This window comes from Calypte anna, chromosome 3 (genome assembly GCF_003957555.1).
Source record: "Calypte anna isolate BGI_N300 chromosome 3, bCalAnn1_v1.p, whole genome shotgun sequence".
Taxonomy (NCBI): Eukaryota; Metazoa; Chordata; class Aves; order Apodiformes; family Trochilidae; genus Calypte; species Calypte anna.
This window is the reverse complement of record NC_044246.1, coordinates 30,200,292-30,220,786: the sequence shown is the minus strand read 5'-3', so window position 1 is coordinate 30,220,786 and position 20,495 is coordinate 30,200,292. Positions and strand designations below refer to the sequence as shown.

The window sequence follows — 20,495 nt, the reverse complement described above, 5'->3', positions numbered from 1 at the left end:
TCCTTGTAAATGCTTCTGAATAGACCCACAGAAAATAATTTTATACAACTCCTCTTGTAGGGATTTCTAAAAGGGCTGATTTTGAAAAGTACCTGTTTTTTTCATATAAGACTCACTTTCAACTTTTGATATAGTAGTGCTTGCTTAAATTTAGTTACACAGAAATGTGTGCTACGATGTTTTAGGCAGACAGACATATTTTGCAATACAAGACAGTTCAGAAACTACCAAATTACATTATTTTCTAAATGTAATACTCAGTACAATATACTTGCTACCCTTCCTCTCTCCCCATAGATAATGATATTATTAACTGCTTAGACTGATAGCCTTTCCTGGCAACCACATACTAAGCCAACTTTTAGACCAGTAGAATTCTTGAAGTTTGGCATTACAGCATTTTAAACATGAAACTACACAACCAAAACCCTTCTGCTCCTACAAACACTAGAAGGAACCTGGTACAATGTTGCAAGATTCATTTTGTCTTGCCTAGACATGAATCCAGTCCATTCAATTTGAGAAAAACCACTACCCAAATTGGAAGGGGACAGACTTGTGAACTTGCTGATTCCTAAAGTTCCAAAACCTGAAGAAATAACCCTCATCTGTTCTTTGGTTAAAATTTAACTGTGAAAGTTTGACGTTAACACCAGTTGGGGCTAGACAGTATGAATAGGCTGGATTTGGACATGAGGCTAAGTTTTCTCACATTAACAAAGGAGTAATGCTCCTATCTTGCCTCACATGGATAAAATGAGGAATTTCTCAAAGGCAGTGGAAGCCATATAGTCCAAATTTTCTGGACTATCAAAGGCCATGACTGGACCTCCTTACCTGGTGTAATTTTTCCTGTACTGCTGGGATTCGTGTGAGCAAGTCTGTCCACTGGCTGTCAATGTGGGACAACCCTGCCCGCAATGCTGCTGTATCCACCCTCTTCAGCCTGAGGAGCTGGTTCCCAGTACTCAGAATAGAAGATTTCTGTGATGATTTAGCATCCACTTCTTTTGAAAACTCCTGTAAGCAGAATCATGTTTGTGGAAATAATCAACCAATTTTTAACTGTATTTAATGCTTTACCTCAGAAAACTAAGAATATTGTCCCTTCCCTAAAACACAGGTACTTTTTTTTTGCATGCTCACTACTTCAACCATGAGAAAAAGTATAATCATATAGTTGCTTACTTTTTCATATTTAATTGGAGAGAAAGGTGTCCAAGGTTCACGAATGACTTACCAAAAAGGAGTTCAAATGGTCTCGGACTGTCTCCAGTTCCTGAGGAACTGTCAAAGACTGCTGACTCCAAAACTCCAGTCGCTCCTTTGCAGATTGTAACCAGTGTGTCAGTTCACTTGATTCACTCTGATATCTGCAAATAGGTTTAAAGAAAACTAAGACTGAGCAGTCTCTTCTCCAAGTGTTAGGGATGATACTATGTAGCAGATAAAAAATAAAAATATTCCCTTCTCTTTATTAAATTTCAGAAAAACATGACTAAACTTTAAAGGCAGGCATGGTATCAAGAAGTTCTTAAGTTAGTCATTACATCCACAATCCCAAACAGTGTCTTATTTTTGTCTCTTAGGAAAAACTAAGTTTAATGAAGGAGTAGTAACCAGGTTGTCACACTACTTGGGCAAGCTGCAATAGCAACCCACCCAACCTCACATAAACACATTTTTACTTTCCATTAGACAGTTTAATCTTTCAAAGATGTACCACAAGGTACATCTCAGAACAGAAATTTATGTCCTTTTTTTTCCCCCCAAACTATCTCCATAACATTTCATATGTCAAACAACTAATGAGATGTCAGAATGAGAGTGTCTCCACATAACCTTTATACATACAATCCCTTTACATATCTCTCTGGAAAGGCTTGTGAGCCAGCCAGCCAGGGATATTATGAATAATAGACAAAGTTTGTATATCACTTACAGAACTTATTTCAGAAATAGTATATGAGCATTACTAAAGGCAGCTGAAAGATCCTTCTGAGAATATAATGGAACAGACCCACAAGAACCCAGCAGTGGCAATGGCCCTAGCAGACCATGCTGAGGCTGCTCATGATGCCTGGCAAAGGACACAGCCTTCCTCATCAGTCTCTGTGGACACACGGCTTCTAATTTAGTCATCTAAATAAGGTGTCTTCTGACTTCCTTCCACCAAAGAAGTAAGACAGCACTTGTATGAAACAGAAATAGGATATAGTAAAGTAATTAAACTATCACATACAGTGTGAAGTATTTTCTTTTAAGTATTGAACCTAATAGGTCTGGTCTCAGAATTACTATGACCTGAAAAGCACAGGTAAAGAAGTTTATATTGTACATACAACTGGCATTACCTTGTCCAGAGCTTCAGTATTGTCTCCAGCCTGTTAAGCTCCTTGGTAAGCTTGCTGGTGTTACTTAACCACTGTTCTCCTAGTTGGTTCAGCTGACTTTCAAGATCTGAGCAGCTAACAGAAAAAAGGAGTCTTTTCCCATCATCTAGTACTTGGTATAATTTAGGTTGGTACTCATTCAGATTAGATCTCAGATGCTGTAATGACAGAGGAGATGATTAGATAGCTCTGCAGGTCTCTGCTACCACACTTTCTCAATATTTGGTTTTCTTTTACTGTATTATCTAGCATAGCCACTGTCATGACAGTACATAACATTATTACCCTGTTTCAGTTCTAGAGTTCCCTGAGAACCATCATTAAGGCAACCTGCTCAAAATCTGAATGCGCTGTCACAAAACCCTTTACTGCAATACGTGTGTTGACACCTCCTCATGATGAACTCCTTCTTGGTGTAGATATTTTACACTTCAAAAGCACAGTTTCAGAAAAATCTTCATTGGGCAACATCACTTCTGAGCGAAATTATTAAAAGGTCAGAACTTATTCTAACATCTGCAGAAAACTCTACTGCAATGGAAATTAAGGGTGTCCAGTATCAAGTTATTAACAGTGGCCGTTCTTCAGCCCCTTCAATGCCTTCGTTGTGCTCACTAGTTACCTTTTTTTCTTTTTTTTTTTTTTTTTTTACTGATCTGCATTCCAGTCAGCCATGACTGTAAAATTTAGAGATGATCCCTGACCCCATCCAAATCCCTGAACACAGAAGCCAATCATTATCACAAAAGAAATTGAAATAGCTACTAAAAAAGGAAAAGGTGATAATACTCTCACCCTGACTCCAACTGGAGGTAGAGAGAGATTTCATTTAAATCATGACTTTCAAAGGGGTGAGGAATTTGTGTGTCTGGGCAAATAGTCCAGCCAAACTCCACTGTAATTACAGAAGTAGTACAGATTTTTAAAACACCTGTATGTTTGACCAAGCCTGAGCACAAAATGTGCATGTATTCCTATTTTTCATTACGCAGAAACTAATCTTAAGCTAAAGTGTACAAAACTACCAGTCTCATGGTCTAAGCTATCAGTCTTCTTATTTACTTTCACATAACTAGAGCTCTAGTAAAATAACTTTTTATTTACATATGTGTGTATGTGTGTTTACTTGCATATAACATATATACACAACTACGTGTATAACTCCTACAGACTAGAATTTAAAATTCCAAGATATCCATAAATTAACTATGATGGATTTTAAACCTATATGTGGTCACAGGGAAAGTAAAAAAGATACTAAAAATAATGCCTCAGCAGACTGAGAATCTGGATTTGTGTAACCTACTTTGTGTAACTGACAAGAGGAAAGAAGAAATCTAATTTAGGGTGAAGACCAATGCAAACAATGTCTAGCACTAAACAAAATCAAAATAAAACCCAAACACAATTGATCGCTTAAGTTCTCATACCACTGCAAAAGCAGAAAGCTGCCTAGTGAAAGATCAATACACAGAACAAATTCAGAATACACAAGTCAATCTGCAAGAAAAAACTGGCAGACATTTTTCTGTATGAGAAGAAAACAAAATACCCAATCAAAGCATCTAATGTATAATGAGAGAAAAACAAAACATCAGAACAGAATTCTCATTTTGAGAACAAACAAGAAAAAACGATGTGGTAGAAAACCTATATTTAAACTACTAGTTCTTGCTGTAGTTGAGAAGAGGAAAAGCAACTTTGGGAACAGCAGGTTGTTCAGCCTCACCTTGCTCTCTGGTGCATATACCCTTGGAATATATTTTTAAAGGTAAAGAGAGCCAAAAGGTAATCATGAATATTTAACTTGGATTCACGAACTTGACAGTCTTCTACAACAAAATGAGTGGCTCCATGGATAAGACTTACTTCAGTATGGCCTTTGACACTGTCTCCCAGAGGATTCTCCTCTGAAAGCAGAGAGAATGTGGGCAGCATGGGCTCTAAACTAGCAGTATTACCAGTCTCAAACACTAGATCAAAGTCTGGCTTGCAGACTGCCATGGGTGGAGTACTCCAAGAATTGTTGATATTTGAGCCCAAACATCTTCAACATCTTCATTAATGGCATGGATGATGATAGAGAGAGCTCTCCCAGTAAATTTTTGGATGACACTAATGTAGGGAGAATAGCTGACAACAGAAATTGCATGCTTAGTTCAGAGACAGTTTGATGAACTTGAGGTTGGAGGCAGAAGAAACCTGAGGAGGATCAGTACGAAGTGCAAATTTTGTGCCTTGGGCAGAAAGACTCTGTTTCTCAGTACAGGCTAGGAAGAGATGGGCTAGTGTATTTAACCTGGCATCCACCATAACCAAGACATGATGAATAAGCAAATCACAGCACTGGCCCACATTAGGACTGCAAAAAATCAAGTTATTTTATTATACCCACCTAATTTGGTGCTAATGAGGCCACATCTAGTGCATTTGATTCTTGCCCTGCCCCCACTTACCATCAAGTTCACAAAGCAGGAATTATCCAAGGTCTACTGTAGAGCTATTATGATGTTTAGGAACCTAGAGCATATGTCCTTTAAAAAGAGGTTGAAGGAGGTGTGCTTGTTTTAGATTGACAAACAAGAGGCTAAGGGTTAGTCTAAAAAAGGCCTACAACCATTTAGAGTAGAATTAAAATGACTGTAGAGGCAAATGCTGCTCAGTAGTGCCACACAATATAAAAAGGACAATGGTGACAAACTGGAAGTTGGTTTAGATTGGATTTTATAGAAAACCTTGTCAGCAGGTGGTGATGCAGCACTGCAATTGGCTCCTAGATTGCCTGTGGGTTCTCCATCTTTTGAGTTTTCCAATGCTGTGTCTAATCCAGCCCATGGTATCTGTGCTGCTTCAAGTAGGAAGCTGGACTACTTAACCTTCAGAGATCCCTTTCATCTAATTTTTCCACAAAGAATGTCTAAAAAGCACCAACCTGAAGAAGTGCAATCCGGTCTGTAAGCCTCTCCTCTGTCTCTTCCACCAAACCAATAGTGGGGATGCTCCCTTCAACAGACTCCAGCTGTCTGGTAAGTTCCTGGTAACCTTCATCCAGATGCATCCAGGTCTGCAAGTGCAAATTATTCATGTATACAGAGAATACTGATCTGGATGTCTAGAATTTTTATTAATTGCTGTCTCAAACTGAAATCCTATATTTACATGGTTGTGAATGTACAGAAATAACAGCACAAACATCCAGTGAGTCTACAAGACACCATTTCTATCTAAGACTCAGTACAGAAAATAACACAGAAATTCTCACCTCTAGAATGTATTCCAACTCCACACCTCGTTTATGAGCCAACTTCAATACAGCTGAAGCTTGTGTCAATAGCTCTGAATGTGACCGAGTTTCCTTCAAGGGGGCAAAGCTACTCATCTTTCTAAATAGAGTTTCTGTCAGGACCATGTGAGACTCCAATCCTTGAAAATATTCCTGAGAAATTAGAATGTGAGAGAGAGGGTAGAGAGAGATTAGAAAAGAGAAAGTGCAATTAGTACTCAATCATTACCACTAAAATATTTTTAACACTACAGCAGTATAATCAAGTAGCTGCAAACATATAATGAGGTAAACTTTTAACTCTACCAACAGTTTGCAAAATAAAAATAATAACAAGGACAATGGACTTTTTTAAAGAAAGAAAGAGGTCATTCTTTCCATGCAAATTCAATCTTAAATCTCATTCCAAAATCTAAAATAGCTTAGAGCTCATACATACACCACCAAAAATGCTGCCTAATTAAAAAATGTGGAAAAGCCTTGTTACATTTTGTGGGTGCTATCAGCAACTGTCAATTACTGTTGAAAAAATGGAGTGGTGGATGAAATTACTATGTAGCATGATAGGACAAGCATAGCAACTTGTTATTGAACTGAGGACGAAAACATGACATAGCTGCCCTCACCTCCAACAGAGCATTTCAAAGTTACCCAGAACAGTTGTTGGTTCCAATTTAAAATACAATAAGTTTTAATATATCATTATTTAATACTGGCCCATCATTTTGAACAGCTATTGAACCTCTAGCAGCAGCAAGTTAGCAATTTGGTGTAGGAAAGCTTACAGTCATGATTACTCCTGAAACATGTCACAGTTTATGTCAATTACCTTATGTTTGTCAAGTAGTGATTGAACCTCTTCCTTGGAAGCAACAATCATCTTCTGGTCACCAGCCATCTTTTCTTGGCCTGTTTCCAACAGGTCAGCCAGGTCTTGCAAAGCCCTTTCATACTGCCTCTTAAGAGCCAGATTCTGATTCAGGTCACTCCGTCTGGATCCAATGATCATCATCAGCTCATCATACATATCCTTGAGGGCAAACAGTAGTAAGGGTGATTCTTATTTCACACCTCACACATATTCCTGTAAGCAACTCTACTGTCCCTGTATTCCTGGGTGAATACTAGCAGAATAACATCTATTCCCCAATGACTCCCCATCTATTCCCTCAAAATGACTGTGCAAATATACTGATTTAACTGATAACAAATCAGTTGTTAAACAGAGATTTAAACAGAGATAAAATAAGCAAGACCTTTCAAGTATAAGAATTCGAGAACAAAGTTAGCAGAATCACAAAGGCTTGCTTTAAGTATCAAAGGAATAGGATGATAGGGCTGAATTTATCAAAACCAGACTACTGTGTGGCTACTGCACAATGAAGATGCTGTTTACATTTTGCTTCTTATAATGCAAGGGATTGGATATCATGGCTACAGACTATAGGCATCTTAACACCACATTTGTCTCCCCCTCCTGCTCCAGCAGCTTTCTGATAGCAAGATACATATAATATGTAGTAAAAACCAAACTAGGCCTAAAATAGCAATATACTCTATATAGAGCAGAAAAGTGTAGAAAAAGTGTGTATTTCACAGTGCACCCATACAGCCAAATTACAAAACAAGCCAAAAAAAAAGAACTTTATCACTTCCCATCTACTGTGCATCATCTTGTATGCCTCCACCATAAACATGAGAAAAACCTGCTTTTCTTCACCTGAACAGGATTACCTTCTTGTTTTGGTTTTGAGAATTGTATTCTCAGAACATACATCTGAATGTGAGGGTAAGCCCATTAACTTTATGTGCAGAGGACTCAGCAAGAGCTGAAAGAAAACACGGTTCTTCTGTGCTTTTATGACTACTATTATTAGTAATAGAGATGTTATAAAAATTAAAAATGAAAACATAGAACAACAAGGTGAATCAGAGAGAAAACAATATTTTGTATACACTGAAATCTTTTTAACTATGCTTCCCTTAACCACTTTAAGAACAATACAAAGGAGCATACTACCTCTGATATCATCAGACAGGTCTACCATGGAACTTAAGAACCATACCTGAATCTTAGACAGCTCTTGCACAGAAGGTTGGTCAATTTGTAGTTTGTCTACACGCTGCTTTATTTCATTGATTCCAGCGTCTAATTCCTTCAAATCTTCTTCTGCCTGAAGTATGACCTGTATTTGAAAATAACATCGTTTAGTCTGAAGTTTTGATAGCAGTACTGTAGCTGCCATACAGTAATATTCTTTTCTCTTTTCTGCCTGAAGTAATAAGCAGTCCTTCAGCATGCTGAAATTTTAAAGGATACTATAATGAGAAAGTATTAATTCAAAGTTGAGAGAGCCCAGCTCACCTGTTAAATACAATATAACATTTTTTAAATAACAAACTGTTTTAGTATCAAACATTATCATATACAAAGCCTTGTTGTGAAGCTCCACACCTTTAATTACATGGTAGGTAAAAAAGAACTATTAATTTTTCTAATGCTTTCTCTTAAAGCATTCATTTTATTAGCACCCATTTCTGTCATATCTGAGCACCAAGCAACCAGACATCACAGCAGAAGACACGCATGATGCAGCTGTGAACAGTTCCCTTACAAGTCTAGAATAGGGACTAAATGACTGTAAAGGAAAAGGACTTGTACCTCCCCTTTGTACTTGGAAAATAACTGAAAGCACATAGGTTGGTATATTCAAGTGTCTGCGGGAGACAATTTGACTTTTGCCCATGAAAGTTACAAGAAAAAAATGTCTTTCCACCTAGAGGTCTCTCCTGAATAATTGCATGTAACTTATAATGAAGTTAAAGGCACAAGGTAGACTCCTGTGGACTTTCTTGGAAACTCCACACCCAAATGCTTAAACTATATTTGTGAGTGGAATTCCTGACTCCTACTAATGTGAAGTACATTTAATACAGTCACTAAACTTTATGCAGTTAAATTACCTGGCTGATTAAGGACCTGACTTTCACTTTGAGGGGATATTTTTTGTTTTTGGTTTAATTTGTTTGTATTGCTGCTGTTTGGGGCTTATTTAATTTATAAACACATGTAATACACTCTTGGTACTAATTTTCACATACTTTCTGTGAACACATACATTCTCCCATGAAAAGCAACTGCTCTCTAGAGTTCAGTTATACCTGAAATAGAAACTTCTCTTCCCCCCTCCCTGCCCGGGTAATAGACATTTTGTAATACCTGCATTTGTTCTGTTTCTGGTCTCTCAGATGCCTCTGCTAGTTTCTGTAGAACTAAATACTTGTTATCAGCCACTGACGTAAACAGGAGCTTCAGATCATTCTACAGGAGACAACAATACGTTATTCTTGTGTAGTTTATTCCATCACTTATGCTCTTAATTTAGGTTTCACTTTTTAAGGAAAGCTTTTATCATTACAAGCAAGCAAATATAACAAAAAAGCAAACTAGGCTTCAGGGCTAACTACACATTGCAAATTTTAGAGTACCATACCAGACACCTACATACTAACCATTTTGCCAACCTGCAATCAATTTGTTATTCATGCATTCATCCTGACAAAACTCTTAATATTGGTAAAACAGAAAATAATCAGCACATTTCTATAATACTTTTAGCATTATAGACCAGTGTGTTTCTGGTTCATTTTAGTCTGTTGGTTTTGTTTGGTTGGCTTTTTTGTGCAGTAGTTCTTTTAAATGTTAAACATTTCTGGTGTAACAATAAGGCACAGGGTTCTAATCAGCTTGTCTCTTTCAGCAAAGGAAGGGCTTTTATTGAAAATGGTTGACATTATTTTCTTATTCTTTCTACTGCAGAGGCAAGGTTATCAAGTTTGGAAAGAAATCCTGTAGTAACCTATGGAACTATGATCCTAAACTAAGACACCAGCAATGTATTTTCCAAACTTTTTGCTGAAATTTATATTTTCTTCATTAAAAAGAATTACACCTTTATATCCCCATTTGACATGCACCCCTGTTAATTCCTTCAGTTTGGCATCATACCTTGAAACACATTATTTGCTGGAGCCTTTCTTTCATCTGATGGCATCTCTGGTTTACTGCTGACTCCAACAAGGTCAGTCTTCTCAGGAGACAATCCAAAGTGTCTTCTATAATACCTCTATTATCACCATTCTCAGGAAATATCTGAGCAAATAATTTCTTGTTCTTATCCATTTCTTCTGTTATCTCTTTGATTTCTTTGACAAGAGACTGATTTTGCAGAAAACAAAATAAAATTAAAATTAGGCATTCTAGAAATCAGGCAAACATCTTGCCATAACCATTGCCAATTTTACAGCTACTTAGTGAGTTTTTTTACACTATTAATATGCACACACTATACAGTTTTGCAACTACAGTATTTCTGATAATAAAAAAAACCCCAAACTGCTCTGAGGAAGACAAGTACTGAAAGGAAACAAAACAAACCTGCCCAAATAATGGCTTCATCAATTGGAAATCCATGTGGAGGCTGAAAAAGTCTCTTCCCCTTCCCCTCTTTATTTTATGTTGATGAATTTGTACTGTTACCATATCCCAAAGAATTCCTACCTCTTTTTCACTTTTTCATTTCAACTATGTTTTAGCAAAGAAGTTAACTAGAGGAAGGACTACGTTTAATTCTTTTCTGGCCATGCAAAACTCATGTCAGGTGCTACTTTTTGCAATATTCTTGTATCAGGTTTTAGTAGAGTTGAGGGTAAAAAGGTGGTGTCTGTGAGAAACTGCTAGAAGCTTCCCTGCCTCACTAAGCCTATGCCATCCAGCTCCAAGACAGAGCAGATGCTGGTAAAGGTTGAGCCCATCAGAGATGGTGGGAGCACCACTGAAATAACATATTTAGAAGGGGGAAAAAAACTGTGCAACTGCAGGCAGAGAGAGGAGTGAGAATATGTGAGAAAACCAACTTTGCAGACACCAAGGTCAGTGAAGGAGGAGGAGGAGGTGCTCCAGGTTCTGGAATAGAGATTTCCCTGAAGCCTTTGGTGAAGACCATGGTTAAGCAGGCTGTCCCCCTGCAGCCCATGGAGGTCCCTGGTGGAGCAGATGTCCACCTGCAGTCTGTGAAGGACCCTAAACCAGAGCAGGGAGTGGATGCCTTAAGAATGTTGTGACCACATGAGAAGACCACTCTGAAGCAGGTTCCTGGCTGGACCTGAAGACCCATGGAGAGAGTAACCCACATGGAAGCAGGTCTTCTGAGAGGACTTCTGACCCTGTGGGGAATCCACACTGGAGAAGTCTGTTCTGGAAGGACTGCACCCTGTGGAAGGGACCCATGCTGTGGAAGGGACCCATGCTGGAGCAGTTAATGAAGAACTGCAGCCTGTGGGGAGGACTCAGGTTGGAGAAGTTTGCAGAGGTCAGTGTCCCACGAGGGGACCCCATGCTGAAGAAGAAGAGTGTGAGGAGTCTCCCTCTGAGGAGGAAGGAGAAGCAGAAAGGACGTGATGAACTGACCACAACCCCCTTTCCTCATCTCCATTCACCATTGGAGATGAGGAGGAAGAGAAGATCAGAAGTGAAGTTGAGCCTGGGAAGAAGGAAGGGATGGAGGAAAGGCATTTTAAGATTTGAGCTTTATTTCTCATTATCCCACTCTGATTTTCACTGGTAATAAAATTAAACTGATTTCTCCAAGTGGAGTCCATTTTGCCATGATGACAATTGCTGAAGGATCTCCATGTCCTAATCTCAACCCATAAACTTTTTGTTTCATTTTTTCTCCCCTGTCCAACTAATGAGGGAAGTGATCAAAGAATTTTCAGGGTTGGAAGGGACCTTTAAGGTACCCAGTTTCAACCCCCCTGCCATGGGCAGGGACACCTCCCACTAGGATCAGATTGCTCAGACCCCTGTCCATCCTGGCCTTAAAAACTTCCAGGGATGGGGCTCAAGATAGACTGGCTCTGGTGGACATTTGGCCCACCAGGGTCAAGCCACCACAATTCTCTACACAGTAAATAAAGTTCTAGACAGTAGCAGAATATTGCATTCACATTCAGATTATGACAGTGACATGTCACTTATCTACTATACCAATATTTTTTTTCTAAATACTAATGAAAATGCACCCTTACTGGCAATTTAAAGAAAGTCTTATTTATGTATTGCTTACCTCTTGCTTGCATAGTTGTGTTTCTGTTTCTTCCTCTGGCAACAGGGCTGTAGCAACAAAGACCTGTTCTTCCACACCATCTAGCCACAAGGAGGTGGCTGCAACACCCTCATATAGCTTCTGTTCAAGACGTGGGCTCTCTTTCACCCGTCCAGCCTGGGCAAATAAGGAACCAGAGAAACTGAGAGTAGAAGTACAAGATACTCTTTCTAGCATTTAATATTTGGAAAAGATACCCAAGGGAGAATTCCCAAGGGAGAATCCCCAAGGGAGAGCTAGAAGAATTTGAATTGTAAATGTGACTGGTGGATGACAGATATAAAGATAATTGAAATGTTACCTCAGATGACATATCCTCAAAGGCCTGATTCAACTCAACCAATACTGGTGACACTAAGGATTTATCCTCATCCTGTCCTTCTTCCTTACACAAAGGCATTCCAGGTAGCAGTCTGTTTGGTCTGCTATAAATCTGCTGAGAGACAAGTATAATTAGAGCGCTTCTACCACACATTTGGCACAAAATTCAGCTATACACACTACTGCTGACTCAGATTATTACCAAATAATCTTCATGGCCCTCCCATGACTGTTCTGTCAGGAATATCTTTTATTAAAGACTGCTCAGCTGGAGGTTCACTAGAAGTGCAGAACAAATACTTGTGGCCAGAATGAGCAATGACTTAGTTTTTACCAAAAAAAAAATTAATTGCTGTGAAATGAACACTAGATATTGAGAACTTTGGAAGCTGATTTTAATGTGGTATTATATAAGGAAAAGAGAGTTTGGGTCTTTTAAAAATTAAATGGAAGATGCATGTTAATACAGATCTTGGACTGTTCCCAATTTAGATGACTAATCCCTGTTTCTTTCAGTAAAAATCCTGAGGCTGAGACCACTTGCTTATTTGTCAGATACTCACTAAGAACAAGAACTGAATATAATAAATATCCAAAACTTGAGAATACCAGTTTTTCCTTTCAGTTGTCACCAGAATACTGGTCAGTTTCAGAGTGATGATTTGTTAACAGAACTACTCTGGGTTATATAAGTGATGAAAATCTGCTTGACTCCTTTCTTCCTTTCTTTTTTTTTTTCTTTTTTTTTTTTTCACTTGAATGGCAGTGCAGTTCAAATCCCTTTTGAGTAAGATAAGTGTTAGTGACAATATTTAAGAGTTTTTAAAGGTGTCACAAAAATAAATTATTCCATAGTCTTTGCATTAACTACATCACCTTTACCCATCTGCTCTGCACATACTGTACCTTATGCTGTGACAGCTGGTCTCATAGAGAAAATGCAAAGAGAAATTAAAAATAGTTACCAGCTGTTCTTGTTCCAAAGATTTCTGGAGGAGCCTTTGCTTGGTATTAAATTCCTGGTTCAGACTTTCCCATTTCATCTTCATCTGTTCTTCGGATGACGGTTTCTCTCCTTCCAAGACAAGTTCCTCAGATAGTGTATCAGGCTTTTCACTGAATGGCAAGATGCATAAAGGTTTAATAAATGCAAAAGTTATAACAGGACAGGGTGTTTATTTCCTCTTTCAATTAAGAAAGTCTACTTTTAAATTGCTACTTTTTAAACTTTCACTTTTTTGTGGTTTTTTTGTTTGCTTGTTTGTTTTTCTTGGGTTTGGTTTTTTCCAATAAAAAAGAAAGGTAGGAACCCCAAAACACAATAATTATATACTACGTTGAAATGTAACATTTAAACAAGCTTTACTTCAAAGCATGAAATTTAAAACAATTTATCTAACTCCTTCCTCCCCTCCTTTTTCAAACTGCCATACATACCCTGATATTTTAATGGAGGACGAACCTAGGTGCTTGGCTTTGGTAACCAGCGAGTGAAGTTCAGCATATTTTGATTTATTTTTTGTTTGTTTCTATGCTATGAACATGTTGTGGCAAAAGGAAGCATCATATAAAGGAGATAAGTAATTTTTGTCATTATAATAAAAGCCACGTTGAACTAATACAAATGCTGAGGAAAAAAGCTGTACTGAGTTGTACTGAGTACAGCTTTTTCCCTGTATGTGTCTTAGTTCTGCTGCCTCAAGAACTACCTTCATGTTCTAGACTTCAGCATGCTGGAGGAGACATAAGGATTGACTTCTCCATTATTACACTCACTGCTGATAATTTTATATATATATACATATATATATGTACATATACTATTCACCCTGGTTTTCTCTTCCTGAGACCTGACCCTTCCTGCTCCCTCAAGGCTTGCATTGGCAGGAGGCAGTTATTTTCTTCTGCTTTTGCTTGGGCAGTAGACTCTCTGAGCTGAGACATTTATAGTCATCTACTTCCCCCAAATGGGCAAGTGTGGAAGAAAATATAGACCACAAACAGAACTCAAACTATGCAAAATTAGAAAAAAAATATTCACTAATTGCAGGAAATATAAAATTTGTTTAGCAATGAATATTTCATCTGAGAAGTTTTGGTTACAATGACAGACTACAATATTTTAGAAATGAGTGTGTGATTTGCACATCAATACTGGACCATAAGGATGCAGTAACAAATTCTATGCTTGTCTAATGAATCCTATTAGTTTGCAACCTTAGTGTGATGCTTGATAATAAGAATAAAGGGAATTTCTAAATGCTAAAGGTGATGTACTATCACAAAACAGTTTGTGTAACTGTATTATCAGACTCCCAAATTATAAGCCAGGACTCCAGTATCCTCGGTGCTGTATAAAAATGATAAAACAAAACCTGGGTAATATGCAGAACAGGGATGTAAACATAAGGATGACAGTGCAGTCATAGACATTTACTTTGCAGAACAAATGGAAGCACACCTTATACATAGGCCCTCTGAAGCAACTTGCTGTGTTAGTATTTCTTCTCCACGGCATGCTACTGACCGAAGCAGATTCTTCTGCTCTTCTAGCTCTTGTTCCAGTTCCTAGCAAAGAAAGTTACATAAAAAAACCCAAACCTCAAACAGATAGGTTTTGCCCTGGAAGGATAAGGCTGCATAGCATGACAGTCATGCAAAGATAGCTGAGTTATTTCTGATATGGCTTGCTTAATCACCAAAAGCAATGCAAAATCTCCTTCCACCCAGGGACAAAGAAATATTTGGAACATAAATTGGACTGTTGAACTAATCAGCTGATGCAATGCTGTTTCTGGACGGTAACCTAATAAGGATGTCTGTGAATCTTTGCTTCTTTAAAGACAATGTTAATTAATATTCTGAACAAATAATGTCATCTCCTTAGATTAAATTTAAACATGGATTCAGATTAATATACCAATGGACAATGGAAGTCGAGTGACTAAGCTGACTGCAGTCACCCATAAGTCTGCATAATAATGCATTATTGTTAATGAATAATAAACAGTGTAAAAATTAAGATTTCAGTGGAAATATCAACAAGAATGTATCAGCTATAGTGCTAAGTACAATCTAATGAATGGAGAAAAAAAGACTGCAAAACACCAACTTTCTGTTGCTGCAGGGTGCTCTGCTGCTGCTGTGAGCGAGTGGTTCTTGCTTGTGCCAGCCATTCTTGAACACTGGGGCTTTGTGAGGAAAGAAAGTCCAGATCACTCTCCTCCTTTTCTTGCAATGATCCCTGCTTTAAGAGAAAGAAATAAAGATTTCACAGACTCTCTTGTATTGCTAGAGAGCTGGCAGGTCCAGCTTATCAACTCAAAACCGCATATAATGTAACCTTCCACCTTCTCTAAGCTGCTAAGCTCACAAATTCTGATGTGAGCAATGACTTCAGATTTCTGTCGTTCTACTGATTACTGGTTACTAGCGAGAAGGCATCTGTAAAAATAAACATTCACCACTGAACTTAGTGGAATCAGACACCAGTGATCAGAAACCATGGATTGATATGTTTCTGGAGACTCGTTCAGCTGCTCCTAAAACCCAGCAGTGGTCTGTAATTGTAGGGTGCATCTCTAACCAGCAAGTCAGGGAATCAATGGATTGTTTCTGTCAGGTGTTTTTGCCCTAGGTGAAAATGAGAGAATTCTAGTTGTCATCCTGGTCAAAATTATTTTATTGTAACTCTACCCATGGCTGGCAGAAACAACAGTCCATTAACAGGAGATTATATGATTTGAACAGTAAGACAGTAAGAGACCAAACCACAGAATGTTATAGTAGAATAGCAAAAGCAACAGTGCCTTCACTTCAGACTTCTATTGATATGTTTTTCCAACATAAGTGATTAAACTGGCCTTCTGTGTAAGCAAAGCAAAAAAGAGAAAACACCTAAATAGCTGAAAAAAAGAGAAAATACCTAAATAGCTACAAAAAACTGCTTTATCTGAAATCCACATTGGCTATAAATTTAAATGATTTCAGTGGCCAATACATTAAAATTCAGGGATTTTAACACACAAAGCCTAATATTAAATACAGAACTGTTGCAGGTCTGGCCACTTAGATCTCCACACCTCTCTAGATTCATTTAATGTTACTTGCATGTACATGATGACTGTAGTGTTTGTGCTTTTTTTCCTCACCTATGCTTCAAGAGCTTAAGATGGGGCTTAACTCGTCTCCTGTTTTGTTTATATATGCCATTTTGATAGGAATCATATTTTGCTTGGGATTCAAATATTTCAGTGCCAAATATTTCAGATTTACAGCAGGCTCTGCAAAACAAAAAAATGTTCCACTTTCCATGGAGCCGTTGTCTCAAATCCATCAAGGGACCAGCAGGGCTCTCTTGCCTCACCTGGTGTTCCCTCTACTAACAGCTGCGATCAGCTTCTGCCAGCACTGTTCCTGCCACCAGGAAAACTTCAACTGGAGTTGCAAGGACTGACTAGTGTTATAGGACAAACTTCAAGAGGTTCAAAATAAACAAGGAGGTATCTAGAGCTGGAAAGAATGACTAGCCTCTGCTCTACAAAATAGGTCTTTAGGAACAGTTTTCTGTAACAGCTCACATGGTTGGACTGTGAAAAATTTCATCCCAGGATACCAGATAAGGCAAAGAAAGTACTATGTGAGGGATAAAGAGGGTCTAAAATCTTATTAAAATCTAAAATCTATTAAAATGAGAAAAAAGCAATATTTCTGGAAATTATATATTTTTAAAATCTGCTTCATTTTATGTGCTCTAGGGACAATAGCTGCTCAACTTGTTAATTCCTTTAGAAAATAGTATCTAGTTCTTATCTGCATTTGGATAGGCTGATTCCATTTAGATTTTGAGTTTGCTCTGGGAAGAGAGTTGAGAAGCTACAGTTTTGGAATTATAGTAAAACAAATAGTCTCAGTTTCTGCAATAGCAAAGAGTCTAAAAGGAATTATGACATTTGTGGATGCAATGAGGCTTTGCAAATCTGCTATTGTGCATTCTTTTTACATCAACATTATTTGTGAAACAGATTTTATCATTCCCAAATCACAGAATGTAAGATTGAAAAACACTCTACTGTTTTAATTTGAATTCTGTCTGAAGGAAATATATTGCATTTCTTTTAAAAACCCTGGGAAATGAATGCTTCAAGCTGTCTGGGACTATCCACTCCAGAACAGAAATAAATAGAAAATAAAATGGTGATTAAAATGCACAAAATGGTGACAAAAGGAGTTCAGAGTTGCACAAACTTCTATCAAGCATAGTTGCCTTGTGGAACTGAAGTTATCCATCACACAAACACACTTTCTAATAAAAAGAAATGAAACACTATCTGTTCTCTTTTTTTTCACTGCAGAATCCATTCTACCTACTTATTTTATAAAATTATCTTATTTTTATTGCTGCTAAGTCACAGAAGTTATTACATAACAGTAATAAGCTGATGTTCTCTGTATGTTTCAAAGTGCTGGAAAACTGCTTGATTTGGAATTCATGTAGTGTGGAACTCTCCTGATATAGTTTGCTTTGATTAGTTTCACTGCTGTGAAACTGAATAGTTTCTAATTATTTTCACTGCTTTATTGTATAATTATGGCCTTGGTCTCCAAATTATTTTTTTTCTGTTTCATTAGTAATATGAGCAAATTAAATTTAGAAGAAAAAAATTTCTCCAAGGAAGTCAAAGAATGTCACACTGACAAGTAAAAAATCTTTTGTCACAGGAATAACAAGTATGTTGAAATATCACTTTAAGGAAAATATATGTCAGTTTTTATAATGGTCTTGGTCTTGCCCTATAACTTGCAGGATGGTTTATGCATCTGGGTAATTATAAGGTTATCAGAAAATCTAGAGACACATACGGGCCCAAGTTTCCTACATGCATGAGCAACAGCACTTTTAAGTATGTAATGCTTCTCAGGGTTAGTAATGGCAGAAGATAGAGTTAGGGCATTTTTTGACATCTGATGCTCTGAATCTCAGTCCAAAGGAAATACTTTATGTCTTACAGTCTGGAAAAAAACATCATAGAATTTCTCATTTGAAAAAATAACTAACTGAAAATTTGAAGATTTTATAATGCCTATACTTAGTTTTTTCTATCATCTATGAGCAAAGACAAAAAAGACTGCAATTATTAAAGAAGCTTAAGCCCCTTGCATGTATGTTTCACCTTAAGTCCTACATCTGGAAATTATTTTGTTGTTATTTTTGATATTAGAAAAGCATCAAAAAAATCTCCTTTAAAAGTTTAAGCTAAATCACGTCATGGTACTTGAAAATGCAGCACATTTTAAAGTGCAGCATGCATACTTTAAAATGAAGCGAAAAGTCTGCAGTGCTTTTTCATTTCACAAGTAATATATCAGAATAGAGTCATATTTGCCTACATGCTGTTGATAACACTTTTCATTTGCCTAATCATGAAATTTATTATGCAAGAATAACACTAGAGTTATTTCATCTTAGGGGCAATAGGAAAAAAAATCTGGTTTTTTTCCTTCTCTTTTCACTTGTGGTTGGTTGCTGGATTTTTTTTTTCTTTTTTTTTTTTTTTGGGTGTGTGTGAAGCTATGTTAAGTTTTATAGTTATCTGGTTGCTTTGGACTAAAAATAGTTCTTAGTAAGTCAAGCGACTTTTCAAGCTAACCTCTCAGTAGACTTTAATCTGCATTACAAGCTAGAAATCTTTGAAGCTTATCATGTTTAATTTGAACAGCAGAGCCCAAAAAAGAAGTTAAAAAAAAAGAAAAAAGGCAAGGGAGAAAGTCAGAGTAGGGCAAGCAAATTCAAAATCAGCCGTTCGCATTACATCGTTAGGTTTCTTGTATGTATTTGGTTTTCTACATGACAGTTTAACCTAAAAAATGACCGAAACAACTGTTAAATGAAAGACATTAATGGCAATAAGCAGACCAATGCTGCTAGGAATAGAAATTTAGGACAAAACTGAGAAGGTTAAATGTATATTTGTTTATATAATGTTTTGTTTGGTGTACATTAAATTACAGTTGTATTTAAAAATATTTCATTACCTTGATGGTACCCTTTCACTGCATTGTGTGCTCTGCATGCACAAAAGCATCTATTTAGTACTGTTGTTTTGCCTGGGAAGTGATCATGCCCCAGAGCACATGCAAACTAAAGGAACTGGGAAGAGTAAGAGAGTACCAGAATCCAGACCAAAATAATCATCTATACTTCATTATTGTTCTTTTAGTGGAGACAGAGAGATGAGGATAGTTTCACCATGAAGTGGTGCTGTTAACCTGAAAATTATAAGCTTGAGCTCGCCAGGCAGTTCTTTATTTTGTTGTGAAGTTCCATTTTTTGACTAAAGACAAATAGCTAAACCCAGCCTAGTAAAATATTTTTATTCCTTTGCTCAATTGCATAAAACAGCTATGAAATCCCCCAACCTCCTGTGCACCATGAAAGCCAGTTGGAGAGAACCACATACCCGAATGTTGATCTGTTTGTCGTGAAGCACTCTCTGCAGCTCCAGAAGGCTCCCCTTCAGTGTCCTCAGCTTCACAGCCAGCTGCTCTGCCTCGTCCTTGGTGTGAGCCTTCCCCTCCATAAGCAAGTTCTCGTTGTGCACTGACAGCTCTGATAAGGCGACCACTTTCTGCTCTATTTCAACCAGCATGTTCTGCAGCAGCAAAAACAAAGAGCCAAATTCATACATTTTTCCGGAATGTGTCACGCTTTCTGGCCCACCTCACCAGTCATCAAGCTAAGGGCAAATCAGATCATCATTGCTTTGCTTCTCAGTCCATTTCAGAGTCCTTAGGAAGATGCTTGCAAATGTTTGCAGTTGCCATTTTTGTTTGCGACCTTTTACAAAATACGAAATGTAAAAGTTTTTCGAAACAAAAAATTCTTTGCAGAGGAGATGCTCTTTATTTGCACATTAAGAGTGGCTAAGGTGCTAGAGTGATACCCACAATGACAAGAAACAGCACACATCTAGGTTACTTCTTCCTTCCTATTTCATGTACACGTAGTGAAGTGTTTTCTATGTCCTATGTGTTGCGTTGATAAGCTTCTCTTCCCAGTGTTTGCTCTTTCTGATTGGTGCAGAAAGGATTTCTGTATAATCCTCTTTAGCCTAAAGAGAGACTTAAAGTGACAAATCTCTGGCATGTTTATTCTCAAAAGCTACTTTCCTGACATTCCATTAACCATTCATGTATTGCAGATGCAGAGCATAATTTGATCTTCCAAAGTCAAAGCTCCTGCAATTCTTGATCAAAAACCTAGCCTGGCATCAAATGTTTTTGTTTCCATAGCAACTGTCAAATATAAACTTTCATATATTGCTCCTGAAG

The 20,495-nt window shown here is 37.5% G+C and overlaps 1 protein-coding gene across 1 annotated transcript in view; it reads right to left on the bottom strand.

Annotated features, from left to right (window-relative positions):
• Nucleotides 1-20,495, bottom strand: part of SYNE1 (spectrin repeat containing nuclear envelope protein 1) — a 304,753-nt gene that overhangs the window by 67,120 nt on the left and 217,138 nt on the right. The window contains exons 96-110 of the mRNA XM_030446636.1: nucleotides 19,625-19,816; nucleotides 15,277-15,411; nucleotides 14,626-14,732; nucleotides 13,130-13,280; nucleotides 12,145-12,279; nucleotides 11,805-11,960; nucleotides 9,686-9,895; nucleotides 8,897-8,998; nucleotides 7,743-7,862; nucleotides 6,506-6,706; nucleotides 5,656-5,829; nucleotides 5,326-5,457; nucleotides 2,355-2,551; nucleotides 1,241-1,373; nucleotides 838-1,020 (exon numbers count right to left, since the gene is read on the bottom strand). Coding sequence (XP_030302496.1) covers nucleotides 838-1,020; nucleotides 1,241-1,373; nucleotides 2,355-2,551; nucleotides 5,326-5,457; nucleotides 5,656-5,829; nucleotides 6,506-6,706; nucleotides 7,743-7,862; nucleotides 8,897-8,998; nucleotides 9,686-9,895; nucleotides 11,805-11,960; nucleotides 12,145-12,279; nucleotides 13,130-13,280; nucleotides 14,626-14,732; nucleotides 15,277-15,411; nucleotides 19,625-19,816 — 2,328 coding nt within the window. The remainder of the gene's footprint in view (nucleotides 1-837; nucleotides 1,021-1,240; nucleotides 1,374-2,354; nucleotides 2,552-5,325; nucleotides 5,458-5,655; nucleotides 5,830-6,505; nucleotides 6,707-7,742; nucleotides 7,863-8,896; nucleotides 8,999-9,685; nucleotides 9,896-11,804; nucleotides 11,961-12,144; nucleotides 12,280-13,129; nucleotides 13,281-14,625; nucleotides 14,733-15,276; nucleotides 15,412-19,624; nucleotides 19,817-20,495) is intronic.